General features: G+C 51.6%; 1 protein-coding gene across 2 annotated transcripts in view; it reads left to right on the top strand.

Moving 5' to 3' along the window:
- The first annotated feature begins 748 nt into the window (after positions 1-748).
- Per2 (period circadian regulator 2) overlaps positions 749-23,912 on the top strand; it is a 42,981-nt gene continuing 19,817 nt past the window's right edge. Inside the window, exons 1-9 of one of the 2 annotated variants that reach the window (XM_051190795.1) lie at positions 749-866; positions 9,133-9,372; positions 10,074-10,136; positions 11,307-11,461; positions 14,804-14,925; positions 15,671-15,872; positions 19,668-19,719; positions 20,491-20,633; positions 22,010-22,088. In XM_051190795.1, the coding sequence (XP_051046752.1) occupies positions 9,152-9,372; positions 10,074-10,136; positions 11,307-11,461; positions 14,804-14,925; positions 15,671-15,872; positions 19,668-19,719; positions 20,491-20,633; positions 22,010-22,088 (1,037 nt within the window). In that variant the 5' untranslated portion in view covers positions 749-866; positions 9,133-9,151. Of the gene's footprint in view, positions 867-9,132; positions 9,373-10,073; positions 10,137-11,306; positions 11,462-14,803; positions 14,926-15,670; positions 15,873-19,667; positions 19,720-20,490; positions 20,634-22,009; positions 22,089-23,912 lie in introns of those variants that run through there. The other variant, XM_051190796.1, reaches the window with a different exon arrangement.

Below are 23,912 nucleotides of genomic sequence, written 5' to 3'. Positions count from 1 at the left end.
TCACTTCTTTCTTTTGCATTTTTGCACAGTAATCATGACCTTATTTCTTGAATCCACACTTGCAACACACGGTTTCAAAAACAAGAAAGGCTACGTGGAAGCGATGTGCTCTGGCCCATCTGGAACGACCATCAGCCTGGGGCATAGGATGTCCTGAGTGGGTGTGCAGCAGCAGATCCAGAGGGGCCGCCCTGTCTTGTCTTTGGGCGGCTCGCCATGAATGAATGAGAAAAGAAATGAATGAATTGAGCTGGGTGAGCGAAGGGTGTCAGCAGAGAGCTTTCTCGGTTCTGCGGGGTGCCCAGGAGGTCGTGTCGCTGCAGGTGGTAGGCCCACCGCCGCAGGACTCCGCTGGGGCCGAATTGCGTAGCGGCCAGGCACCAGTACCCCCCGCGCTGCAGTGGTACGTGCCACTCCTCGCTGCACGAGCCGGCAGCCGCCGTGCCAGGTGAATGGAAGGCCCGCGGGCCGGAAGTGGACGAGCCCACTCGCCAGGACGCGGGGGGGCGCCCGAGCGCGCAGCGTCTTCATTGAGGAACCGAGGCGGCGAACATGGAGTTCCATGTGCGTCTTATGTAAAGAGAGCGACGGGCGTCCTAACCAATCGACGCGCGAGGCTCTCAGGTTCCGCCCCGCCAGTATGCAGATGAGGCGGCGCCGCGACCAATGGCGCGCGCAGGGGCGGGCGTAGCGCGCGCGGTCACGTTTTCCACTATGTGACAGCCGAGGGCAACCGGGCGGCGGCGGCGGCGACGGCGGCGGCAGCGCGACAGGGACTAGCGGCTTCGGGCGGCTGCGGCGCAGGCCGGGCGCACCGAGTGACGGGCCGAGGGAAGGACCGAGGCGCTGGCGGACGCGGCGGAGCGGTGAGTGGCGCGGCGCGGGGCGGTGGCGCGAACCGGGACGACCGCGGGCGGCTTACGTAACCTGCGGCTGGGACAGCTGGAGCTGGGGTCCTGCGCCAGAAGTAGCCAACCGTGAGAATGGGTGCAGCTCGGCAGAATGCAGACAGGACCGTGAGATGACCCTCGTCCAGGCGTACATTCTGCCCCCATTTCGCAGGTCTAGGCACAGAGGTTGGGAAGATTAGTTAGGCATCTTGTCTGAGGGCGCAGAGCCATTGAGTGATCATCACACCAGACTGCGTTTCTTTAAATGATTTTCCTTATCTCCCCCACCCCATCCACTGGTGATGTCCAAGGGGGCCGGGGTAGTGCAAACTGCCCCTAGGACACAGAGGATCCCTTGAGAAGCTGGCTTCCTGTTATGAGTCCGGAGAGTGAAGTTTGATCCTAGGAAAGGACCTCTGATAGGAGCTGGCCCCCTGCGGTGGTGGTGGGGGAACAAGAAAGCTCCTAGTACTAAGCCACGCCTGCCCCCCCCAGGTCAAAAAGACCACCTTCTCCACCCACTTTGTCCTCTGTGGCATCCTTGCCAGTATCACTGACTCCAGATGGATTGGGCGTGTGTGTGTGTGGGGGGGGGGTCCACTCTGAGTTGGAGCAGTCACGTCATCCTTTGGGACATACCTTGGCTGCAAAGCAGAGACATGGACCAAGAGGTGGGCGGTGGCCTGCTTCCCCTGCAGGAACCTTGGTTGCCAGGGTTTCTGTAACGTATACACAGGGAACCAGTTTGGAAAGGTGATTCATACAGAACAGAGAGCCAGAAGGCTCCCTGGAAATCGTCCAGGGTAACCCCTAGCTCGATGAGGCACAGACACAGGCTGGCAGGCTGTACCACTGTAAAACCAGGCCTGGCCATTTCAGAACCTGTTTCTCCTCCTTGGTCTACATGTTTCCCAGAGGTGCGAGCCTGAAGAGGGCATGTCCACTCTACTTTAGTCTACTGGATTTGGCTGAGATCTTGAATTATAATTTGGGTTTTTAAATCACACAGTTGCTTTTTGTAAGTTATTGGGATCTAATGAAGCCAGGGACTCCTTTATTTTAGTGGTGGCTGTACAGTGTGCCAGCGTGGGTTGCAGTTATCTGTCACCGCCGTCTTGGTGTGATTCAGGGGTACAGAGCTGATGCAGCTCATGTTTTCTGTGGAGGCTGGAGTACTCAGCAGCGGGGGAGCCCTGCACCTCCAGCTGGCAGCTACTGGCTACCTTGGCTTACCCTGGGCCTCAGTTTCCTCATTGGAGGCAGTCTCTGAAATCTGATTCAGTTCAAGAGTTTGGAGTTCTGTGTCTGTGCACTGTTTTCTCGGGCACCTGTCCAAGAGATAAGAAGTTTCTGAAGCTCTGCCTGCTGTCAGTTAGCATCACTGTGTGAGACATTTCTGCTGTGCTTAAAGGAAGTAGGGAAGGTTCTTGTTATTTTATGGCTTCTCTCAAATACTGGACCTTCTAGAAAACCCTGGAAGGTGTGGGGGCCTGTTATAATGGTATAATTTCATCCAATCTCAGTGAACCCTGAGCTCCCGAGCTGGGAAGTCGATGGACAATTGATAAGACTGGCGCGTAGAGGCAGAGGAAAGAGCCATGGTGGAGATTGGTATTGCCCCTGAAAATGACTGCACTGGGTGCCTAGAAACCCATAACCCACAGCTCTTTGTAGCCCTCTTCATCCAACCCTTGCAGGAAGCTGCCTAGCAGTAGACTCCTGGGAGAACAAGCAAGTGTAGATAGAGCGAGCCTCTGCTGGCCAGTTCATAAGTCAGGGTGCTCCCCTCTGGAGATCTGGCCCTCATGCGAAGTATTTTGCTCTGGGAATACAATGACAATCTGATCACTGTAGGCAACTCTAGAGTCTAGAGCAAGACAGAAGCAGGGAGAGAGGCCACACGATTTACTTTTCATGTGTATGTATATTGTGTGCGCGTGGAGGTTGGAGGACAACTTGAAGGAGTCAGTTACAGGGATCAAACTCAGGTCACCTGTCCCCACAGCAAGTGGCTTCGCCCACTGAGCCGTCTTACCAGTCCTCACATAATTATCTTGGCACAGTAGGCTTTGTGGAGAAACAGGGTCCGTTCACTGCAACACCTGGTGAAATAGGATCAGCCCAAGTTCCCAAGGGCAAAGGCTAGACCCTGCCAGCATTCAAGCAGCTCCTCCTACCTCAGCCACCAGCAGGGGCTGCCATCTTGGTACATTATTGTTCTGCAGCTTGGAACCCCAACACATGGAAAGCATGTGGGGGAGTCCCCGTGAGGCAGCACCCCACCCGCATGCCTCTTTCCCCTCCTTATTTGGACAGCCCTGGCCACATTTTCCTCCGTTACCCAACCGTCACCATGGAGAGCGTGGCTGTTTGTTTAACAGGACAAACATTTTCTCCGGATTACAGCAGGCAGGCCCCAGGGAGTTGGCTCCTACCAGGAAGTAAAAAACATGTTATAATATTTGAGGTTGTAAAATACCATGAGGCTTGCAGAGGTCCTGGCTGTCAGGTCCCTGTTATGTAAAGTTAGAAAACAGTCAGAGTTTGCTGGGCTGTGATTATCCAGGCTCAAGCTGTTCCTGCAGGCTGGTCAGAGGGGCGTGTTCAGTTCAGGGATGCATACCAAGCTGGGACCTTATGATGTGTGCAACTATACTTTCAAGGAAGTAGGTTATTTACTGATTTTCATTTCCCTCAGAAAATGTGTCCATTTTCCTCTCAAGCAGGGGACAGTGAGGTTGATGTATTATGTTCCTGGTGGCACTGGAGGCTGGCCCTTTGTCCAGGCTCTGCTCTCCAGGCCCCCTTTTGTCATGCTTGTTTGTCGTGTTTAACCATTTGTTATGGAAAGTGTAGCTAGCTGCAGTACTGTGAATTCCTAGCAGCCAGCCTGGGGTACCCTCTCCCACGCCAGGCTCCTGACCCACAGCAGTTTCCCAGTGTCTGTCAACAGTTCCATCTTAACTCGGGCCCTCAGGCCCTCTCTCTCCATGGGCGAGGCTAGTGGATGGCTCAGGTCAAGAGGCTCCTCAGCCAAGTTCTCCTCCCTCCAGGACCCCTCCCTGAGACTGTACCCTCTTTCCCAGGGCTCCTGCCCACCCAGCAGGGCTGGCACAGAGTGCTTTCCAGGAGGCAAAGTCTGCTTGGACCAGCAGCTGGTTCTGCCAAGTTGGCAAATTGATGTCGGCCCATTAGAACCACTCATGCTGAGCAGTGTATTTTCTGGAATAATGAGGTTTTGAAAGACTTAGCTTAGTTTATTGCTTTATATTTCTGCTGTTCTTGCCTGGCCCTCTTTTGAAAAAAGTTTATCTTCCTCTCTAAGGTAACCTGGTGGCAACAGTGACCCTGTTTGCCTAGAACCCCCTCCCCAAGCAATTGGAACCGTCAGGCACAACCTAGGAGTCCCAGGAACTGAGCTCGACACAGAGCACCCAGGGTACCTGGTGTGGGGTGGGGTAGAATGCCGTGTGTGTCTTAGTCCTTTGCATGTAAGCCAGAGCTGCCACCAGCAGGCTCCACCGTGAACTCCCTCACCCTACCCCAGTTACTGTGTGACCCGCCTATGTTCCTGCTGTGATGTAGCCCCAAGATGGAAAGCTGGGTTTTTGTCTGCTTTTTTTTTTTTTTTTTTTTTTATCCCATTGCAGGTGTATCCAGCCATTTAATCCTCCCAAGTGCCAATAAGAGGGAGGGACTGCTTTTATTCCCATCATAAAGGTGGGGAAACTTGGCACAGAGGCTAAGGAACCTGTTGAGATTGCATGGCCTGGAAGAGTGGAGTATGGCAGAGAGCCTGGCCCTCTGCTCACCCAGCTGCCCTACCTCTGCTGCTGTCCCGCCATCCCCATAACCTAAGGCAAAAAAAAAAAAAAAAAAAAAAAAAAAAAAAAAAAAGACGGGCTGCCCATCTAGGGGGAGGCCTGTGTGGATGAGACGGATGTGTTCTAGAGTATTAGGGCTCAAGAGAGAACAAATCCTGGTGGCTTCAGGAAGACTGTGTGTCCACCCTGAAATCCTGGAGTCAACACTGGAGCTCGTGACAAGTCTTAATTAAAGTGTTCTGTGCCATTGGAACTTCCTGTACCTCTCTCCCAGCCCCCCCTCACAAGCCCCGACCCACTGCTCCTTTATGTCTCCCAGAAATGTTTCCTATCTGATGTGTTCTAGTTCCTTGTTGGTCACCTGTGTTCTGGGTGAGCTCCAGGAGAGCAGGGCTCCAGCTGTGCACTTGTGTGCTGGAAGGCCGCCCTAGGGGTCACTGGGAAGCCGTGTCTGCATGAGTGCCCTTGTGGTTTTAGTGTCATTACCAGCTTTGTCCAGGACGCCTGTGGCACTTTCATAGTGGGTGCACAGAATTGGGTGGTGTAGTGTTCTAAGCTTTACTATCCTGCCTCTTTCAGTGGGTGTACAGTGCTCTGTAGTGCAGACTCCTAGACTATGCTACTCCCCTCTCCTGGCTGATGCAGCGCTCTGCGGTGCGGTCCCAGGCTCTCCTGCCCCCCCCCCACCTCCTAGCAGGTGCCCAGCGCTCTGCGGTGCGGTCCCAGGCTCTCCTGCCCCCGTCCCAGCTGGTGCATAGTGCTCTGAAGTGCAGCATCCCAGGCAGCGTGCCTTCCATAGATGTGCTGTGTCCTAGGAGTCCAGCAGGAAACACTCAGAACTCTGGCTCTCACACACCTTGCTCTCTAGAGGGGAATGGAAACACCACCCTGACATAGGGGAAGGTGATAGAAGTTATCCAGGTGTCTGTGGGCCAGAGGGAGCAACAGTGCAAAGGCTTTCAAATGAGAGTGTGCACACAGGCTAGACTGGGATGTGGGTGTGGATAGATGGCAGGGGCAACTAAACCTCAGTGCCTACAGTCCCTTCTAGAGACAGTCTGTCCTCTGAGTAAGGGTCCCATCACAGGCCTTTATCCACCAGATGATAAGTAGCAATTATCCACCAGAATCACTTCTCCTGTTGGGCTGACTGCCGTGGAGCCAGGTAGAGGAATAGTTCAGTATGGAAGGTGAGGCCGGTATCTGGCCAGAGTGGCCATATTATACAGGTGTCATACAGAGACACCACCCCCCCCCCCGGTCTGTGTGTGTGTGTGCAGGGTGCTCAGAATTTCTATGTCTCTGTTCCTAGAAGGACGAAAGGTCACACATCCTTCCAGAGAGTCTCTGTGCTTATTTCCAAGCTCCCATGGCCGTCTGTTCTCCATCTTACCATCACCATGCAGTGGGTTCTGCTAATGTTCTGTGACCAGTGGGCAAAATGGCTTCTTCCTTTGCATTTTCCTGGTTCTGGTGATCTTTCCATCAATTCCTGCTTCTCTGTGGAAAGGTCCCCTCTGTGAAGCCTGTGCTTAGGCATGTTCCAAAAGTCTCCTCCCTTCCCTTGAACTAGGCACAACTTCCAAACTCCAAAAAAAAAAAAAAAAAAAAAAAAAAGCCAGAACGTGCACATTTTTTCCTGTGACTTGGGATACTGACAAACTCCATCTCTCTGGGGCACAGCAAGCAAGTCCCTGTCTGGGACATCCTCCCTTCCCTGCACACCTCTTCTTTACGTAAGTGGCATAAACAATGCCTCCTGGTGCCTCAGCTGGCACCCTCCTTCCTGCTTTGTGGGTCACGTGTTAGTTTTTCCTCATTGGATTCTGATATCGCTTTCTTTGCTCTTGAAAACATACCTTTCTCTGTAGTCGCTAGACTTCTGTTATATAATTTTGCTGCAGATTAGCAGACGCAAACCTGTCTTTATCTTGGTGTTCTGAGGCTGTTCTGGAAGACTCTTCCCTGGGTGAAAATGGCTGCTTTCCCCTTGCTCTCCTGCTAGGCATTGTCATCTGTCCCTTCTTAGGTACGGTGTGCGCACCATAATCTCTGTAACCCTGGCATGTAGAAGGCTGAGGTAGGAGGGTTACAAGTTCAAGACCATCCTAAGTAAACCTAAGTCTACTTGGAAAGACTTCCTCTTACCAACAACAGATTACTTTCTCAGACATTCCCCGATCACCACAGACATTTCTCCCTTCTTGACTGAACTGCGTTCTTCTCCTCTTTTAAAAATCAGTTCTGATGTGTTTCTGCTTTGGCCTTCGCATTATCTCAGTTCTAGCTGCTCTTTCCATCAAACCTGTTGACTGCAGAAGTTTCGTGCCTGGGGAGAAGTAGGTGTGTCTACTCTGAGTTGCTCTCCCCTCTCTGCTAGCGGCTGTGCTTCTTGATTGGAGCCTTCTGGAAAGCCACACCTTGGCCTTTGTTACTTGTGGACAGACAAGGTCTCATCACTGAGCTGGTTTCCAGCAGCAGCATAGCTAGATTCTGTGTGGCTCCCATCTATCTCCCTGGAGTCAGTCCTACAATGGGGGAGACCTGGAGGTGCTGCATGAAGGACCGTGCTGGGCCTTATGATGCCATCTCCAGGACAGTGACTGGATGTGACCTGCTTTGTCTCCTGCATATAGGGGTCAGGCTGTTGTGCTCCGTCGTTTGTTAGCATCTTCCCAGTGGTTACACTCTCCTTTTGTCCCACTGTGGTAAGGGGGAGGAGGGGAGGATCTGTAGTGCTCCCACTTTCCTTGGGGCCTGGGGCAACCCAGCAGGGTGTGAGGCCCCAGTGCCACCCCCTGGTGCGATGCCACTCCCATCTCTGCTAGCCTGGACTGCCTTTGCTTGGTGGCAAACAGTGGGGGGTCCTTTGGGGGGGTGTTCCTGGACGCCTGAAAACCGTGCTGTTTCTCCAGCAGTTTAAAATGGCTGGTCATTTTACATGAATTATGGAGGAAATAGGGTAGGGGTGAATCTAGAAAGTATTTCTGTCTTTGTCTCACCCTGGGAAGGGTGAGCAGTGCTGTGGACAAGCAATGCCGTGGTGGGCTTAGTCAGCACAGAGACACCTCTAAGCTTAGGGTGGGTGTGGGACCAGAGTATCATAGGTCTGGAGCTGGCTGCTGCCTGGTCTTAGGCAGCCCTGGGTGAGTGTCCTACCCTGTCAGCTCACCTGCAGCATGGAACCCTGCATGCAGCACATGCAATGCCTGCAGCGGGACCTGGGCTGTGTCCGCCTTCCATTGGCAGCTTGTGTTTTCCTGACTGCCAGGGAGGCGGGGAGATGTTGTACCTCCCAGGTGAGCCTGCTGCCGCCGCCTGGCCTTCTAGAGCCAGCGTGTCTCTAGTTCTCTGGCTCCCTCACACGCTTGCTTGGCGGGGTAGAGGTCAGGAGGAGAGAGTGGCCCTGTACTTGTTCCTCATCCTGCCCCCCCCCCCCCCCCCCCCCCCGCTTGGGTTTCTTCAGCTCTTTCTTCTTCACTAACCCTTTGGGTGGTGGTAACTGCCTCTCCCAGGCCCAGCACCTAGTCCTTTGCTGCCTTTACTGTTTGCATAAATCTGATGTGACCCAGCCTAAGTGATAATCTGCTTCCTGCCAGGATCCTACTAGAAATGTTATCCCTGGCCCTCCCTTTTTCTCCCAGTGACCTCTAACAGTCTCCTATCCCTGAGCTGTGGCCTCCTGTCTGGTGGTGTGGCCACCCTTCCCAGTCACTAAGTCCGTGACCCCTCAGAGAGTCTGACTTTCTATGGAAGTCTTGTTAGTAGTGGACTTTCAGCCCCTTCTACCCACCTACCCCTAAGCACACAGGTTCAAGTTTCTGTCTAGGGTGGCCATGGGATCCACCCAAATGTAAACCAGGTCCCGTGGCTGTGATGCTTAGGCAGTTTAGTGACCTCTGACTGTCATGACTGAGCTTGGATCTCCTGCCCATTCACAATACCTTATGCTAAAACCAGGCCACCTGCAGTGCTGGAGCCCTAGCATCTGGAACATGCCATGGTGTACCCACTGGCGCAGCCTCATGGAGGCCGCGCTGCCCTCGTCTGCCCTGTACCTCATGCCATGCTGGGGTGAAGTTGTTGCTGGACAAAGATGCCCAGGCCCTGCTTACCATTTAGCATAACTACATTTCCCCACCACCCAGGTGGCTGTAAGTGCACTTGCCTGTCTGCTGAGACGGAGTCAGCACCTCTGTGGCCCAGCTGAGGTTCCCAGGCCAGCTGTCTTCCTTATCGAGGGCCACTAGGAGCTAAGGAGTCAGGAACACAAAAGGAAATGACAATTGTGCCACCGATACGGGGACCCAAACGCAGGCCCTCGCACAAACTAGACGAGTGCTTTATTCTGTTGAGCTTCATCCCCAGCCTCACGGGTGCCTCTCAACGCTTGACCCTGATCTTCTCTCCTTCACCAGCTTCATTCCAGAGCCCGACATGAATGGATATGTGAACTTTCCCCCTAGTCCCACCAGCCCCACCGAGGAGCCAGGGGAACCTCAGACCAGCCAGGCTGCACTCCAGGAAGACGTGGACATGAGCAGCGGCTCCAGTGGAAAGGAAAACTGCTCCACAGGGCGGGACTCCCAGGGCAGTGACTGTGACGACAATGGGAAGGAGCTGCGGATGCTAGTGGAACCTCCCAGCACTCACCCGAGGTAGGGTCAGCCTCAGGCCGTACCCTCACACGCAGGGCACCTGTGGCTGCCTCCATGTTTTCTGTTGCCCATCTTCAAGCAGCACGTACCAGGGCTTACAGATTGCCGCATTACTTAATTGTGTAGATAGTATTTGTTGAGATCTGTCCGGAATCTCCGCACCCTTGTGTCTGATTCACTTGGAGGTGACTGCTCAGACGCGGTCACAGAAAACAGTTGCTCCTTTTGCCTCCCCATCTCTCAGTGCTCAACTCTCCTGATATCTGAAGATCTTAGGCTTCAGTTTTAACATAATTTTTCCGTTTTTAAATTTGAATTATAACGTGGATGGTTATTTTGCCTTTGTACACCACTTGTGTGCTTGTCGACTACAGAGGACGTAAGAGAGCATCGGATCCCGAGTTACAGATGGGTGTAAGCAGCCCTGTGGGTGCTGGGACTTGAATCTGGGTCCCATGGAACCCTTCACTGAGCTGATTCTCCAGCCCAGAGTTTTATTGTGTGGGAAGCCATGGAGGCCATACCACGGGTCTCAGGCATGCCAGGCAGGTTTTTTTTTTATCCCAAAGCCATCACCCAGCACACCCTAATGTTCTCCTGAAAGTGCCATGCATGTCCCTAGTCCGCTGTCACTGGCTGGAAGGGTGGGGGGAGAGGCATATAGGGCTCTGACGTTGAGACTGTCACATCTGCTCTTGCAGCCCTGATGCCTTCAGACTGATGATGACAGAGCAGGGACACAACCCCTCCACGAGCGGCTGCAGGTGAGACCCACCGTCCTGCCCACCTCGTGCTCTCTCAGTGACATGGAGCCCACCACGGTGGCTCCCTCGTGCTTTTTCAAGGCCCCACCACAGCTCCCACATTGTGCACCTTCGGCAAGGTGCAGGGTCTCCTTTGAGGCCAGGTCTGAAAGTAACAGGGTTTGTCTGTGTAGGAGCCCCGGCTGTCCTGGAACTGGCTTTGTAGACCAGGCTGTCCTCTAACTCACAGATCTGCCTGCCTCTGCCTCCCAAGTGCTGGGGTTAAAGGCGTGTGCCACCACTGCCCAGCATGACATGACTGTCTTAAGCTCAGATGATCTGTTGGTCCGAGTGGCCAGTCAGTGTGACTGGTGGCATCTGTCTGCCCTTCACACAGCCACTGTGGTCCTGTGCCTCCCTGTGCTGGTTGTTCTTGAGTGCAGAGTTTCCTCCAAGCTCTGTTCTAGGCATCCTTGCCCCCATCCTGTTGTTCAACAGGAACTTCCTTACCCTTTTGCAACAAATTATCTGTGTTCACAGACACTTTCTTATCATCTTTGGGGCAAAGACCTTACTCCCGGGCATGTGGGTACTTGGCCATTGAAGACCCATCATTCTTTGGGTACCTTCTCGACATAAACCATTTCCAGCATCATTCCTGCCTTCCTCTGCTCGCTGTCTTCTCCTTGGAATCCCCTTCTTCAAGGTCCCCTTTCCTCTCCTCTATTCTCATGGTCCATGCTTATGTCTCCAGAGACCCACCTGCCTCTGCCTCCTGAGTGCTGGGATTAATGGTGTATGCCACCACTGCCTGGCTCCAGGAGCTATTTTGCTATCCCTCATACAGTTCTTGTCCCTCTACGTGGGGTAGGGAAGGAGATAGCCCAGTGGCAAAGTCTACACCACTATACCAAGGGTTGACCATCTTCCCTCTGAAATGAGGCCCAGCCTGACCCCAGGGAAGGTTCTTGTTGAAAGGACTTCTCTCTCTGAGTGAGAACATGGATTCTTACCAGTCTGTGGTCCCCTGGAAGGAGGCTTTTGGCCATGTCTGACCTCGTTAGTGACTGCAACTGAGAAGGTGTTGCTTGCCATTGGTGAGGGAGACCAGGGATGAATATGGCTGCCCCTGCACCCAGCCACTCTCTTCAAAAGGCTCCCGTTTGATTGCCTTTGTCTTGAATTCCACAGTAGTGAGCAGTCTGCCAAAGCTGACGCACACAAAGAGCTGATAAGGACACTGAGGGAGCTGAAGGTCCACCTCCCTGCAGACAAGAAAGCCAAGGGGAAGGCCAGCACACTGGCGACCTTGAAGTATGCCCTTCGGAGCGTGAAGCAGGTGAAGGGTATGTGCACTTTGCACGTCTGTTCAAACCCATCGAAACAGTTTTGTTTGTTTCCTTGCTTATTCTTTGTGTATGTGTGTGTCCACGTGTCTCTGTGTGTGGTGATAGATGTCATGTGTTTTGTGCATGTGTGTGGAAGTCAGAGGACAACATTGTGGAGTGAGGTATCTTCATCTTTCTAGCCCTGGCAGTGCCCCAAACTACAGTGTAAACACCACTTTTTAAGATTCACCTCTGAGCAATACAAATAGGATGAAGTTAAAGTTGGTTGAGATCCATGGTTCATCACTGCTTTCTATTAAACTTTTAGAGGCAAACCCAAAAAGAGGCAGAAAACCAGTGGATGGGAGAAGTCTGCTTCCCTCATAAGCTTGTGTTTGGGACAGTGACCATGAGTTCAGAATGATGGTCACACACACAGTACCATGAGCTGCATGGGTCAGAATGGAATTGAAGTACAGCATTCTTGAGGGCTTGTCTACCTTTAACCTGTAACATGAGAAAAGAGCCAGAGGGGGTTGCCAGTTCCTCACTTGGCTTTTCTGAAGACAGGATCGCATGTCCAAGGCTGATGGAAAACTCACTAGGCTTACTGTGTAACTGAGGATGACCTTGAACTTCTAGATCCTTTGGCCTCCACCTTCCAACCACTGGGATTACTGGTGTGTACCACTGTATCTGCTTCTATGTGGAATTGGGGCTCTAACTTCAGGCTTTATGTAGGCTAGGCAAGCACTCTACCAACTGAGCTAAATCCGAGGCACTGTTTTACATATGTGTGCGTATGTATGTATGTATGGTACATGTACCTGAATATATACATGCACCAAATGTGTGCATGCCAGTGGAGGCCAGAAGAGGGGATCATATCCTCTGGAACTGGAGTTACAAGCAGCTGTGAGCCACCATGTGTCCTTTTAACCACTGAGCCATCTCTCCAGCACCTTCCACCAAGGTACTTCTTAATTAATGACCTCCACTCAGGTGACTCATTTCCAGTTTATCTAAAAATGTTTACCTACAAAACCTTTTCTGCTCTGGTGGTTATTTTAATCGGGAAGGAAGGGGCAGGAGACAGGGCACAGTAACACCGCTCATCACAGGACAGTCCCCAGCATCTTGCATGCACAGTCAGGGGCAACTCTGGCCATCAACAGTTCGTATTCTTGGGTCTTCAAAAAGCAGAGCATGCTGTTCTTTGTGTGTTTGGACTTTTAGAAGTCAGGATGTGGTAGGGCATTTTACTTGGTGTGTGAGGCAGAAGACTGGGTCTTCTAGATAAGAACATGGAGAAGAGCTGAGCTTCTTTCCTGTCCAGGGATCCAGAGGGCTCCTCACACCCGAGCAGACTCAGCTGTCCTACGGTTGCTCCCACCCAGGACCTGCATGGGCCAGCTTCCTCATCTCCTGACTCTCAGTCCTTTGCAGTTGCCCTTGACTCCCCGACAAGCTGGAAACACTGCCCAGGTGGAAAACGAGCAGCCCATGCTGAGGTTCAGGTGCCAGTCCCCTGGATACGTCATTCCAGGAAGGCCTAGCTGTAGGCATTGGGAGAAAGGCCTAGAAGCCTTTAGTCAGTTGCTAGGCACAGGGATGTGAGCTTTACAGGTGCTCCACTGTGGAGAAAACACCTGCATCCAGCCCTGGCTCTGAGTGGTGGGGGCTGTTGCTGTCTATGTGATCCTCTGAAATGAACAGGTAGAGGTGAGCATCCCACCGGGACAGGGAAGGCAGGTGCCATGGGCAGGGAATGTGAAACTCAAGCCCCCACCACCACTTCACCCATGTGTGGCACCTGCGTGAACACCACCCCACTTTGTGACTGTGGTCACAGTTACACACGTGAGCTGAGGGCTGAATACTACGTCTTACCAACACACATCAAAATAAACAAAGCCAAGCCCGGCGGTGGTGGTGCACGCCTATAATCCCAGCACTCAGGAGGCAGAGGCAGGTGGATCTCTGTGAGTTCAAGACCAGCCTGGTCTACAAGAGCTAGTTCCAGGACAGCCTACAAAACCACAGAGAAACCCTATCTCGGAAAACCAAATAAATAAATAAAGAATAAGAATAAGCAAGGCCTAAAGGCTGAGGTCTAGGCAGTGTGGGCTTTGTGGTTAGCATTACAGTTTGTCTTGAAGCCATCAAGCATGTAGGCTGTCCAGGCTTGTGTCCCATAGTCCAAGGATGAACTTGTGCTCCAGGTAGTCTTCTGTTTCTAAGTATCTGGATGGCTTTTGTCAGTAGCAGGCACGTTGCTGGTACTGATCTTGGGTCCTTGGATCCAGCTGTTAGAGGCATCATTCTGCTCTGTGCTGGCCTCTGTGTGTGTTTGGGTGCTCTCTTCAGCCTGAAACCTCTGTGGGCCGCTCCCTAAACTGCTGTTCCTTTGGAGGGGATTGATGTGATCTAAACAGTGCTACCTGCTAGCCAGTGCTGGTTAGTCCAAACATATTTGGGAATCCAGTGCCCTAAGGCCAGACAATGGAGACCATGGCTCTGGCGCCTGCGCCTAAGGAAGAGCCTGCTCTCTGGAAAGAGCATGAGTCAATCTGATGTGGAGGCAGTCTGCTCTCCAGGGACTGTTGGTTTCTAGGCTTGGCCTCCGCAGTAACTTCAGAACACAGGCCCTCTGCCAATTCAAGAACTTTCCTAAGCTTTCCAGCAGAGAGCATGCTCAGAAACCTAGCAGCCTGTGAAGGTGGAATAATTAACATCAGATAAGACCCAGCCATGGGTCCAAAGACCTCACCACCACCACACTGCAGGGAGCACATGCTTGGCTGGATCCCAGGGTCAAACTCCAGGACACAGCCACCCTAGGTTCCATCTACCCAAGGACATGTGGAGCTGTAGAGGCAGGAGCGGGCTGTTTTCCTGCCTTGTACAGTGAGAGCTGCTGTGGCTTGGTTCCCCCAGGTTCCTACTACATAGGAAGTCATGTCAGTGGCCACATTTGTAGACGTGGCTCACAGCACTTTCTTTTCAATGTGGCTTCTGGTACCTGTTCCTCTTTCAAGCAGTGGATTTTTCCTGTGTGAAAGTCCCTCAAGGGACCACCAAGGCTCAAGTTCAGGGGCTGCTGCTGTGGCCCTAAGTAAGGCCATCGTGGTCGCATCACACTTCAGGGCCCTGTGGACCCTTATGACTTAAATAATGTGTCAGAGAAAGTCTCCGGTCCGCTCTTGAGTGCTGGTCACTCATGTCTCCATTCTCTGAGTCCAAAATACCCTCTCATCCACTTGTTCATTTGAGGAAAATGGACCCCACCTGCAGGGCCCAGTGACAGCGTGCAGTCACGTTGGTTTCACCTGCTGAACATGCGTGTCATCTCTGCTATAGCTAACGAGGAGTACTACCAGCTGCTGATGTCCAGTGAGAGCCAGCCCTGCAGTGTGGATGTGCCCTCTTACACCATGGAGCAGGTTGAGGGCATTACCTCGGAGTACATCATGAAGAATGCTGTGAGTGTTTTGACAGGGCACGAGTTCGCCCTTGGGTAAGGCAGCGGGTCCACTGTCAGGAAGCGGGTCCATTCCTCTTGACAAAATGTAAAATCACCAAGTTGGTGGAGTGAAGTCACGTTCTAGACTTCTGCTCTTTCCTGGGAGATTGTCCTCATCTCTGGCCGATTCGGAGTCATAGCTGCCAGGACTAGGGAGGCCTAGCCATGATGGAGATTTGAGCCTCCAGCTTTTTTGTGGCTTCAGGATGAAGAGACGGACTTGGTGACCATCTGTCTGTCCAGGCTTAGTGGTAATAAGGTCTGGGTCAAAAGCCCTAAACGTGTAAAGGCCTGGGGGAGGAGAGGGCGTGCGAATGTTCGGTGAGAACAGACAGTAATCCTGTGAGGAATAGGATTGCCCCAGCCCAGCTCCTGGAGCCTTCCTACCCCTTTCTACCAACCAAATCCCTCCATGGCAGCTGACCTGTGACCAGAGGGGCAAGTCACCCCCAGGACTTGAGAGACCAGCTGGTGAAAGTCACTCTGCCGTGCCAGGGAAGCTCAGGAACCAGGGGAGGCTAGCCTAATGTGTCACCCCTGATGGTGTTCTGTTGGATGTCTGCATTGGAGCAGGAAAGTCAGCTTGGCCAGGCTTGAGGAGGCCAGACACCCCCTGGCCTTAGTGATGGGGTGTCCCCACTAGCCTTATATAGGTGGTCAGTCCCTACCGACTATAATCACCTGATCATGGTCTCTGTTTCCAGGATATGTTTGCTGTGGCTGTGTCTCTGGTTTCTGGAAAGATCCTGTACATCTCTAACCAAGTTGCCTCCATTTTTCACTGTAAGAAGGATGCCTTCAGTGACGCCAAGTTCGTGGAGTTCCTGGCTCCTCACGATGTCAGTGTATTTCACAGCTACACCACCCCTTACAAGCTTCCACCCTGGAGCGTGTGCAGTGGATTAGGTGAGGTCCTGGCCACAATGTGGAGGAGAGGGGAGAGGTTGGGAGCTGGCTCCCCATCTCAGCTAAGTCAGAATGGCCCACAGAGCCCTCCTAATGGTGCCAACCACTGATCTGTCTAGAAAGAATAGTCTTTTAGTAAACTCCAGAGAGACTTAATAATTATGCATTTTAAAAACAAAGTTGTGCTGAGGAACCCTGACATAACTGGTGTAGGGAAGTGGGGTGCATCTTGCAAAGCAGAGGATTGTTAAGTGGAATGCCAGCTTGCTGCAGGCAGTTAATCTCCTCATGGCCTCAGCTGCCATGATGGACAGGTGTGACATCATCAGGGTGGCTTCTGAGGAATCTTCACCTTGGCTGGAGGCGGGTTCCTAAACACAGGTCATAAAGCTCTCTGAGCTTGCACTGCACTTTCCTTACTCACTAGCAAGCATGTGCCGACCATCCACCTATGTTCAAGCTTCTTGTTCTTGCCCAGCCTTTCTTGTCTGGCATCCAGGCCACTCTGTGCCGTCTCTCCCTGGAGCCAGATTTGGCATTCTCCTTGTCCCCTTCCAGCTCTGCCCCACCCATGCATCAGTCAGCTGTAGTTCGATTTGTCCCCTCCAAAACTTGTCCTGGAATTTGCTGATGTCACAGCACTGGGGTGGGACCTTGATGTGATGAGGCCTTACAGAGGGACTATTGCCTTTCTCCAGGGTCAGCGTTCCCTGTCAGGACTCACCTGGCACGGAGGGCACGGATCACTATAAAGCAAGGCTGCCCCTTCTGCGTGTGCCCGCTACAGTTCCCCACCATGATTTGAAGCAGCATATGGCCCTCCCCAGCAGCTTGTCAGATCCTTGCCCCGTGCTGTTAGACTTTCTGGCCTCTAGAATCACAAGCTTCCTCCTAAGTCATCTGTGGCACATTGTTATAGCAACAGAAACAGACTGAAACAGTACTGGTGCCAGGAACTGGATGCTGCTGCAGCATGCCTGGGGAACTTGGGAGTGGGGAGCAGCAGAACAGTTTCAGAATGAGAACGAGAAGATGCCTGAGTGGTGAGGGCAGTCTGGTGCGGGGCAGGACCTAGGAAAGCTCTGATTTGCATAAGTGGCTGTGACCAGCATGCTGATGGAAATGTTGAGGGAATGGCTAGTCCTGGGGAGTTATTGCAGTCGGCCACATGCAGAGTGGAAAGGAATGCAGGGGTGCAGTCATGCAGATTGCAAAAGGATCCCATGGGTAGGAAATGAACAGCAGTGAAGACCTCCTCACCACATGGAAAACCGTGAAGGAACATCAGAGATCTTCGAGGATGCATCTATCCACACATGGCCCTCTCTAGCCCTGGCTATGGCCCCAGTGCTGCAGGAGCAGTCCAGGGCGTGTAAGCCATGAGCCTTGGCAGCACCCTTGTGAGGCTGTTTCTGAGGCGTAGCTTCCTCAGCCACAGGGCAGAGCCACCTCAGAGAATGTCACCAAGACTGTGCTGCCAGTGGGTGCCACCTTGGGAAGCCAAGGCAGCAGAGCTACCAGAGGCAAGCCACATATCCCAGGAAAACCATAGTCAACTCTAATGGCCAAAGCTGAACTGAGCCCAGCAAGCCATGGGGCAGGGCTGCTTGGTGCTATGGGTGTGCAGGTGTGCAGGAGGTGTCCCTGGGGTAACATGATGGTCCTATAGCTTTAGGAGAAGGTCTGTGGACCGGAGGCCTGTCACCCTTCCTTCTGGCCTGCCTTCCTCTGGGACAGCTCACCTACCCCACACCCTCTTGCCTCGAAGCAGACGGTTGGTTTGAGCTCACAGTCGGACTTTGAACTTTCAGGTTGGCACTAGAGACTGTGGGATGGAATTAATTATAGTTTGCATTGTGAGAAGAGTGTGAGCTATGGCAAGCCAGATGGACCAACTGTGGCCTAGATGTGGGCTGTTCCTCTCAAACTCATGCTGAACTTTAGGCTCACTTGTGGAACGCTGAATGACTGGTCTGTAAGGGGTGTCTGAGTCACTCGGAGTGATTGGCAGGTGTGCTTTTATTCTCTTCGGACTGGATTACTGGGACCATTAGGTGCCACTGCACTGGCAGCCCCTGCTGCCCTTCTGGATGCAGGCCTCTTGTGGTTGAACTTTGCAAATCTTTGTTCTGTTTTACCAAGTTAGTATGCAGACTCTGCAGACTCTGACCCTGGCGGGGGTGTGGGGGGTTGTGGGGGGGCAGCTGCATTGCTTTCAGGGTCACAGCCCTGACACTGATGGAGGGTTGGGTGGAGCTGTCTTCCACCATCATAGACAAGGCTAGCCAGCCCAAGAGTTCTTGGTGTCTGTCCACACATCTCTGCTGATCACAGCCCCTTATTGGCTTTTAATGCCCAGAGCCAAAGCTGGACTAAGGACAAAAGCTTCTGAGAAGCCAGAGAACAAGGGCAGAACTCAGATAGATTGTCCTGGCTTTGTCACTGGGAACTATCTGCTGTTTCTGACAGGTCATTGATCTCTGCTTACATAATGGCTTCTCAGCCCATGTCATCACCACCTGGAATCTGGCCGGCTGGAGGACCTCTCCTGTCGCCAGTTCCCCCCACCCCACCCCTTTCCCATTCTGTCAGCATCAGAGAGGGGGCACTGCCATTATGTCCTCCACCAGCTTGACAAATGTGACCCTTCAGTCAGTAGGCAGCCTAGGGTAGACTCACCATTTGCTTGAGGATTGTCTGCTTTCTCCCTAAACCCAGAGGCAGACTTAAAGGTTTGCAGTGTGACTTATGGGGGCTGGTTCAGGATTGTGGAAAGGAAATGGCTTGGCATGTGGATGGGCAGCAGTGGAGTAGTCTGGGCTGCCTCTCCAGAAAAGGTCAGCCAAAGTATGGTCAAGCTAGGAAGGAGAGCCTGGCCACTTCTCAAGGGGCCTTTGCAGGCTGGTAACACTGTATCATTTTCTGTAACTGGTCATTCCCCATGTTTCTTCATTTCTTTTGAATGGAAGAAATACTGTATGTAAGATAAAGTCTAAGGTCTTTTTAACCTCTGCATCATTTTCTATAACTGGTCATTTCCTATGTTTCCTCATTTCTTTTGAATGGAAGAAATACTGTATGTAAGATAAAGTCTAAGATCTTTTTAACCTCTGTATCATTTTCTATAACTGGTCATTTCCTATGTTTCTTCATTTCTTTTGAATGGAAGAAATACCGTATATAAGATAAAGTCTAAGGTCTTTTTAACCTTCAAACTATTATAGAGACACCTGCTCCCCTTCCCTGACGTGAGGTCCAGCGAGCTCACGTTTCCCAAGACATTGTAAATGTTAAAGTAAGTTAATATTTTACCAAGTGTTGATATTTTCAAATGCCTTGAGTCACTTCTGTTAGAAGCAAGTATTTCAGAAATGCCAGTGTAAATGCTTAGTGTGAGAGTACACACACACTAGTATGTCTCCCAGCGCTGAGCTCTCAGTGTGCTAGTAGCACCACTATGCACCATTCAGAAAATTTAAACACATTTGTTAGCTCTTGCCAGTAATTGTATCACTAGAGAGGCAGAGGGTGAAGGATTGCCTCAAGTTCTAGGCCCACCAAGGTTACTTAGTACAACCCTGTTTCAAAAAGGAAAAAAAAAAAAAGAGACATTTTCTAAAGCTCTGGCTGTAAACTTGTAGGACAGTGTAATTTTGAATACAGCAGACATTAGAACTGTACTGAATATAAAAGCTGTGTGGAGGACTCACTTTGTACTTGGGCCAACTCATAATGTACACCCCAGTTTGACCCTGTTTGTTGACTTGGGTGAATGACTCTGGGTTTTTCTTGTAGATTCTTTCACTCAAGAGTGCATGGAGGAGAAATCCTTTTTCTGCCGTGTCAGGTAAGTGTAGTGTCATCTTCCTAACTCAGAAAACAATAGACAGTCCAGAATTGGGTGTGTGTGCCCCCTCCCCCAGGAATGAGACCAGACACAGCCTCTACAGAGCCTGTGTGAAAACCCACATGAGTGAGTTACATAATATTTCTACACAGGCAATGGGAAAGTCAACCTGCTCTTCCCCCCAAAAATCAGAGTTCCCCACACGGGCCCTCTATTGCTGAGGAAGGCATTCCCTAGGGCCACGGGCCAGGCACTGTGTATAGCCCTCAATGTGTACCTGAGTCTCTCCGGTTAGAGTCACAGTGTTCCTCACAGGCTCTTTGGTGACCACCTGAGCATCCAGGACAATGTCAGTCATGACCCCCGGGAAGAGCTGGGCCCAGAATCCCTCTAAAGAAGCAATTTCCTTTGCAGTTGCTTTGCCTTAATCTAGCTACTAATTGTTCAAGAGAAAGTCTGGAAGGCCTCCTACTGCCCATTGTGTGGACTCTATTAACCCTTCAATGTGGGTCTAGTGAAGAAGGCGGGAAAGTGAGCACTGGCCAGCTTCTCTGGGTACAGATGTGTGCTGCCTCTGGCATGGCTTAGGCTCCCACTAGGGCTTTACTGTGGCGGCCTGGCTCAGCATCCTTGGCATCTGGTACAGTAAATGGAAGAATTGCTTAGCCCTAACAAGTAGCCGGGGGTGGGGCTAGCTAACAGGCCAAGGCTTTTCTCTGTCCTGGCTCAGAGCCTTGGCCCTCACTCCTGTCCCCACTCCTCTCTCTACAGTGTTGGAAAACACCACGAGAATGAGATTCGTTACCAGCCCTTCCGCATGACACCCTACCTGGTCAAAGTGCAAGAACAGCAGGGCACCGAGAGCCAACTCTGCTGCCTGCTGCTGGCAGAGAGGGTACACTCTGGCTATGAAGGTACAACCATGCCTGACCAGGGAACACCCGTGTTAGCCCATCCTTCTTGCCTGTAGTCCATATATGATGTCTGAAAAGTACCTAGCTGTTCATCTGCCTTGGCCTCTCCCTAATTTTGTCAGTCTCCATCTTCCCTAAATTCAGCACAATCTTCTTTGCTATCTGGCTTTCCCCACACCCACTGAGAGCAGCTGTGTCCATTTCCATGTCCGCTCCCCCTTCCCTGTGCTGCCTTTGATGTACAAAGTGGCACCAGCTCCGACAGGTTTGAGGTCCCATACCCCTCCCATCTTTGCCCCTCATCCTTGCCTCTACCCCAAGACATCTCAGTACCCCAGAACCCGCACTTACTCCTCCAGCTTCCAGTGCTGGGCCATCTCTGTGCCTGCCTTGGCCCATCCGGACTTCCATCTGGACTACCTTCCTCCCACGAGGACCACGAGTCTTCACCCTGCCCTTCCCTCTGCCTGGCTTTCCCTGCAGCTCAGCCTATGTCCATCCAGCTATCCTACCTCTAAAGGCTCCTTAGGCCACCCTGCCTCCTGACAATTGGCTTTCTCCCATGGAGACCAAAAACTATGCCACCCTGATTACCTTCTTGGGATCCCTGTTAAGCAACTGTTAAGCAAATGATCCTTGTGCCTACTCAATGGGCCAGAAGCTATTTGTTTTCTGTGTGTTAACACAGGAGTCCCAGGACTTTAGATTCCCCCGAGGGGTAGCTTCACCCTGGAATTGCAGTCTTTTGATTAGCCGTGAGGTTTTTGTCTGTTTTCTGTTTTGTTTTGTTTTTTACAAAGTGCTTCTTAAAAATGATAGCAGCATGTTCTAATATGACTTTTCTCTAACACAGTGATGTATCTCTGTATCCAGAACATTCTCTTCCAAATGTTCATTGAGAGTGTAGAGAGGCAGAACGAGTTGAAACCCCAAATTAAGAGTGTCCTTCAAGAACCAAGGATTTTAGAATTTGCCGATTGAGAAAAATACTGGACATATGACTTCCCATTTAGAATGTATTGTCTTTGGCCACCTGGGAACTGTCAAGTTCTCCAGGGCAATGGCACTGGCAAACTATAAGTCCAAACATGTAGCTCATTTTTCTAAAGGTCAGCTCATTGTAGTTTCATCTTATAAACCATGCAGGTGGGCCTCTGTCCTGGGTCTACATGTCTCAGGTAGCATGGCAGCTCCCATTGACCACCCCAGGGAGGCTGAAGAGGCTGTTGGTGGCCACCTGGTTGGGGCCTGCCCTGATTTCAGCATGGCAGCTCTGTTGTTGAGACTGGCTGGCTGCCCATTACTGCCTGTCCTGTGGTTTCCCTAGTCAAAATGGAACTGTGCGTTTCTTAGACGTGGACATTCTGTTCTCCCAGCCCCTAGGATTCCTCCCGAGAAGAGAATTTTTACAACAACCCATACACCAAACTGCTTGTTCCAGGATGTGGATGAGAGGTGAGTCCTGCGTGTTCCCCAGTTCACACACATGTCCGCTGTCATTTGTCTGGGAATCAGTACTGTGGTCTTCATGTCATCAGGTCCTGGGACAGATGTTCAGTGCCTCTTTGCTGTCTTGGCAATAACTAGAGAGAGAGAAATAAACTTTTGGGGGTTTTATTTTTGTTTTTTGTTTATTTTTTTTTCAAGACAGGGTTTCTCTGTGTCACTCTGATTGTCCTGGAACTCAATCTGTAGACCAGGCTGGCCTCGAACTCAGAGATCTGCTTGCCTTTACCTCTACATCCCAAGTGCTGGGATTAAAGATGTATGGCTGAAATTTTTTGCTTTTGACATCGTTGCTAAAGACAAGGTCACGTGTCATTTTTACCTACATGGTAATCCACAAAAATGTGTGACTATATTGTTCTGCAACACAGGCATGTTTCAGTGAAACCACATACACTGTTATGATTCTGTTACCTAGCAACAAAGCTATCATAATCTCATCCTATAGTTCTGTAGTAGCCACAGCGGGGCACAGTACAGCACCGTGCTTCTGGCCTATGTATTTACAGCTTGTCACTTTGGCAGGTCCTCCTCCTTGGTGCCCTGCGGCAGCCTACACTTGTGTGTACCCTGTGTTTCTCGATTACATCAGCAGTCACATCTGTGACAACCTGTGCTGTGTGGGTTTGACTTTGTTCACTTGTCACTGTTTGTACAACACAATTGCCTGTGATACATGTTTCAGACTGTGTCCCACTGTTAAAAGACACATGACTATACAGGCAATGAAATCATTTGAAATTGCACTAAAAGTCCATAAGATCCAGTTGTGGTAGCACACATTGATCTCAGCTCTTAGGAGGCTGAGATGGGAACAATTGGGAGTTCAATATCCTACTTTAAAAAAAAAAAAGGAAGAAAGAAAGAAAACAAACACCACACTTTACAACAAATGAAAGCTATACATGGGCCTTTCTGGAGAGCTGGGGATTATTTCAGTTGAGTCTGCCCTTGTCACCCTGTTTAAATTGTCTCATGCGGGATTGGGTGCCAAGGGCTAATGTCGGGAGGAGGTGCCATTGGCAGGACCGACCTCAGCAGGACCCTGTCTTCCAGGGTCCCTCCACACCTTTTCTTAAAGCTCCCCCGGCTTGTCTCCTTGAGTCTGCCACGGAGGGTACTGGAGCTGGTGTGAGCGAGCGGCTCTGGTCCTCTGTGCACCTTCCCCCAGCCCTGAGACAGATGTAGAGGTGGAAATCAACCGGCTGTTGGGGGTATTTTTGGAGAAACGTGTCCTCAAAAAAGCCCACAGGAAGTGGACAGAGAACAGATCTGGGGGATTGGGTCCTCCTCCCTCCTCTGTCTCCCTGGCCAGGGACACAGGTCCCCTCTTCAGAGTCATGCTGCACTGCCTCCTGGAAGGTTCTGCTCTGTGGGCAGCCAAAGACCTGCTGCCCTTGGCATAGGTTGATGGGGTGTGTCCTACAGATCACCAGGTACCAGAGGGACAATGTCAGATGCAGAACCCGGGGCTGAGTGTTCAAAGCCACCTAAGAGGCTGCCATTGCTGCCTAGGTCTAAGGACTGTGTGCAAACTGCCCCATGTTTTGCTCCAGCTATGAGGCAAGTAGGCAGGCCAGTGCCTGTGGGAGGCAGTCTGCAGAGGGCTCTCTACTGAGTGGGAACTAAAGGGCCCTTCACAGAACCCTGCCGTCAGGGTTGGGCATAGGGCCCTTCCTCCTTAGCTTTGCCCCTCCTTTCCTTTCCTTCTCCTCCTCCCTGGCTCTTGTCCTCTTCCTCTTTCCCCTTTCTCTCTCCCCTCCCCCAGTTGCT

This window comes from Phodopus roborovskii, unplaced genomic scaffold (genome assembly GCF_943737965.1).
Source record: "Phodopus roborovskii unplaced genomic scaffold, PHOROB, whole genome shotgun sequence".
Lineage (NCBI taxonomy): Eukaryota > Metazoa > Chordata > Mammalia > Rodentia > Cricetidae > Phodopus > Phodopus roborovskii.
Note: the sequence above shows the minus strand (reverse complement) of the source record. Positions and strands in the feature narration are given on the sequence as shown.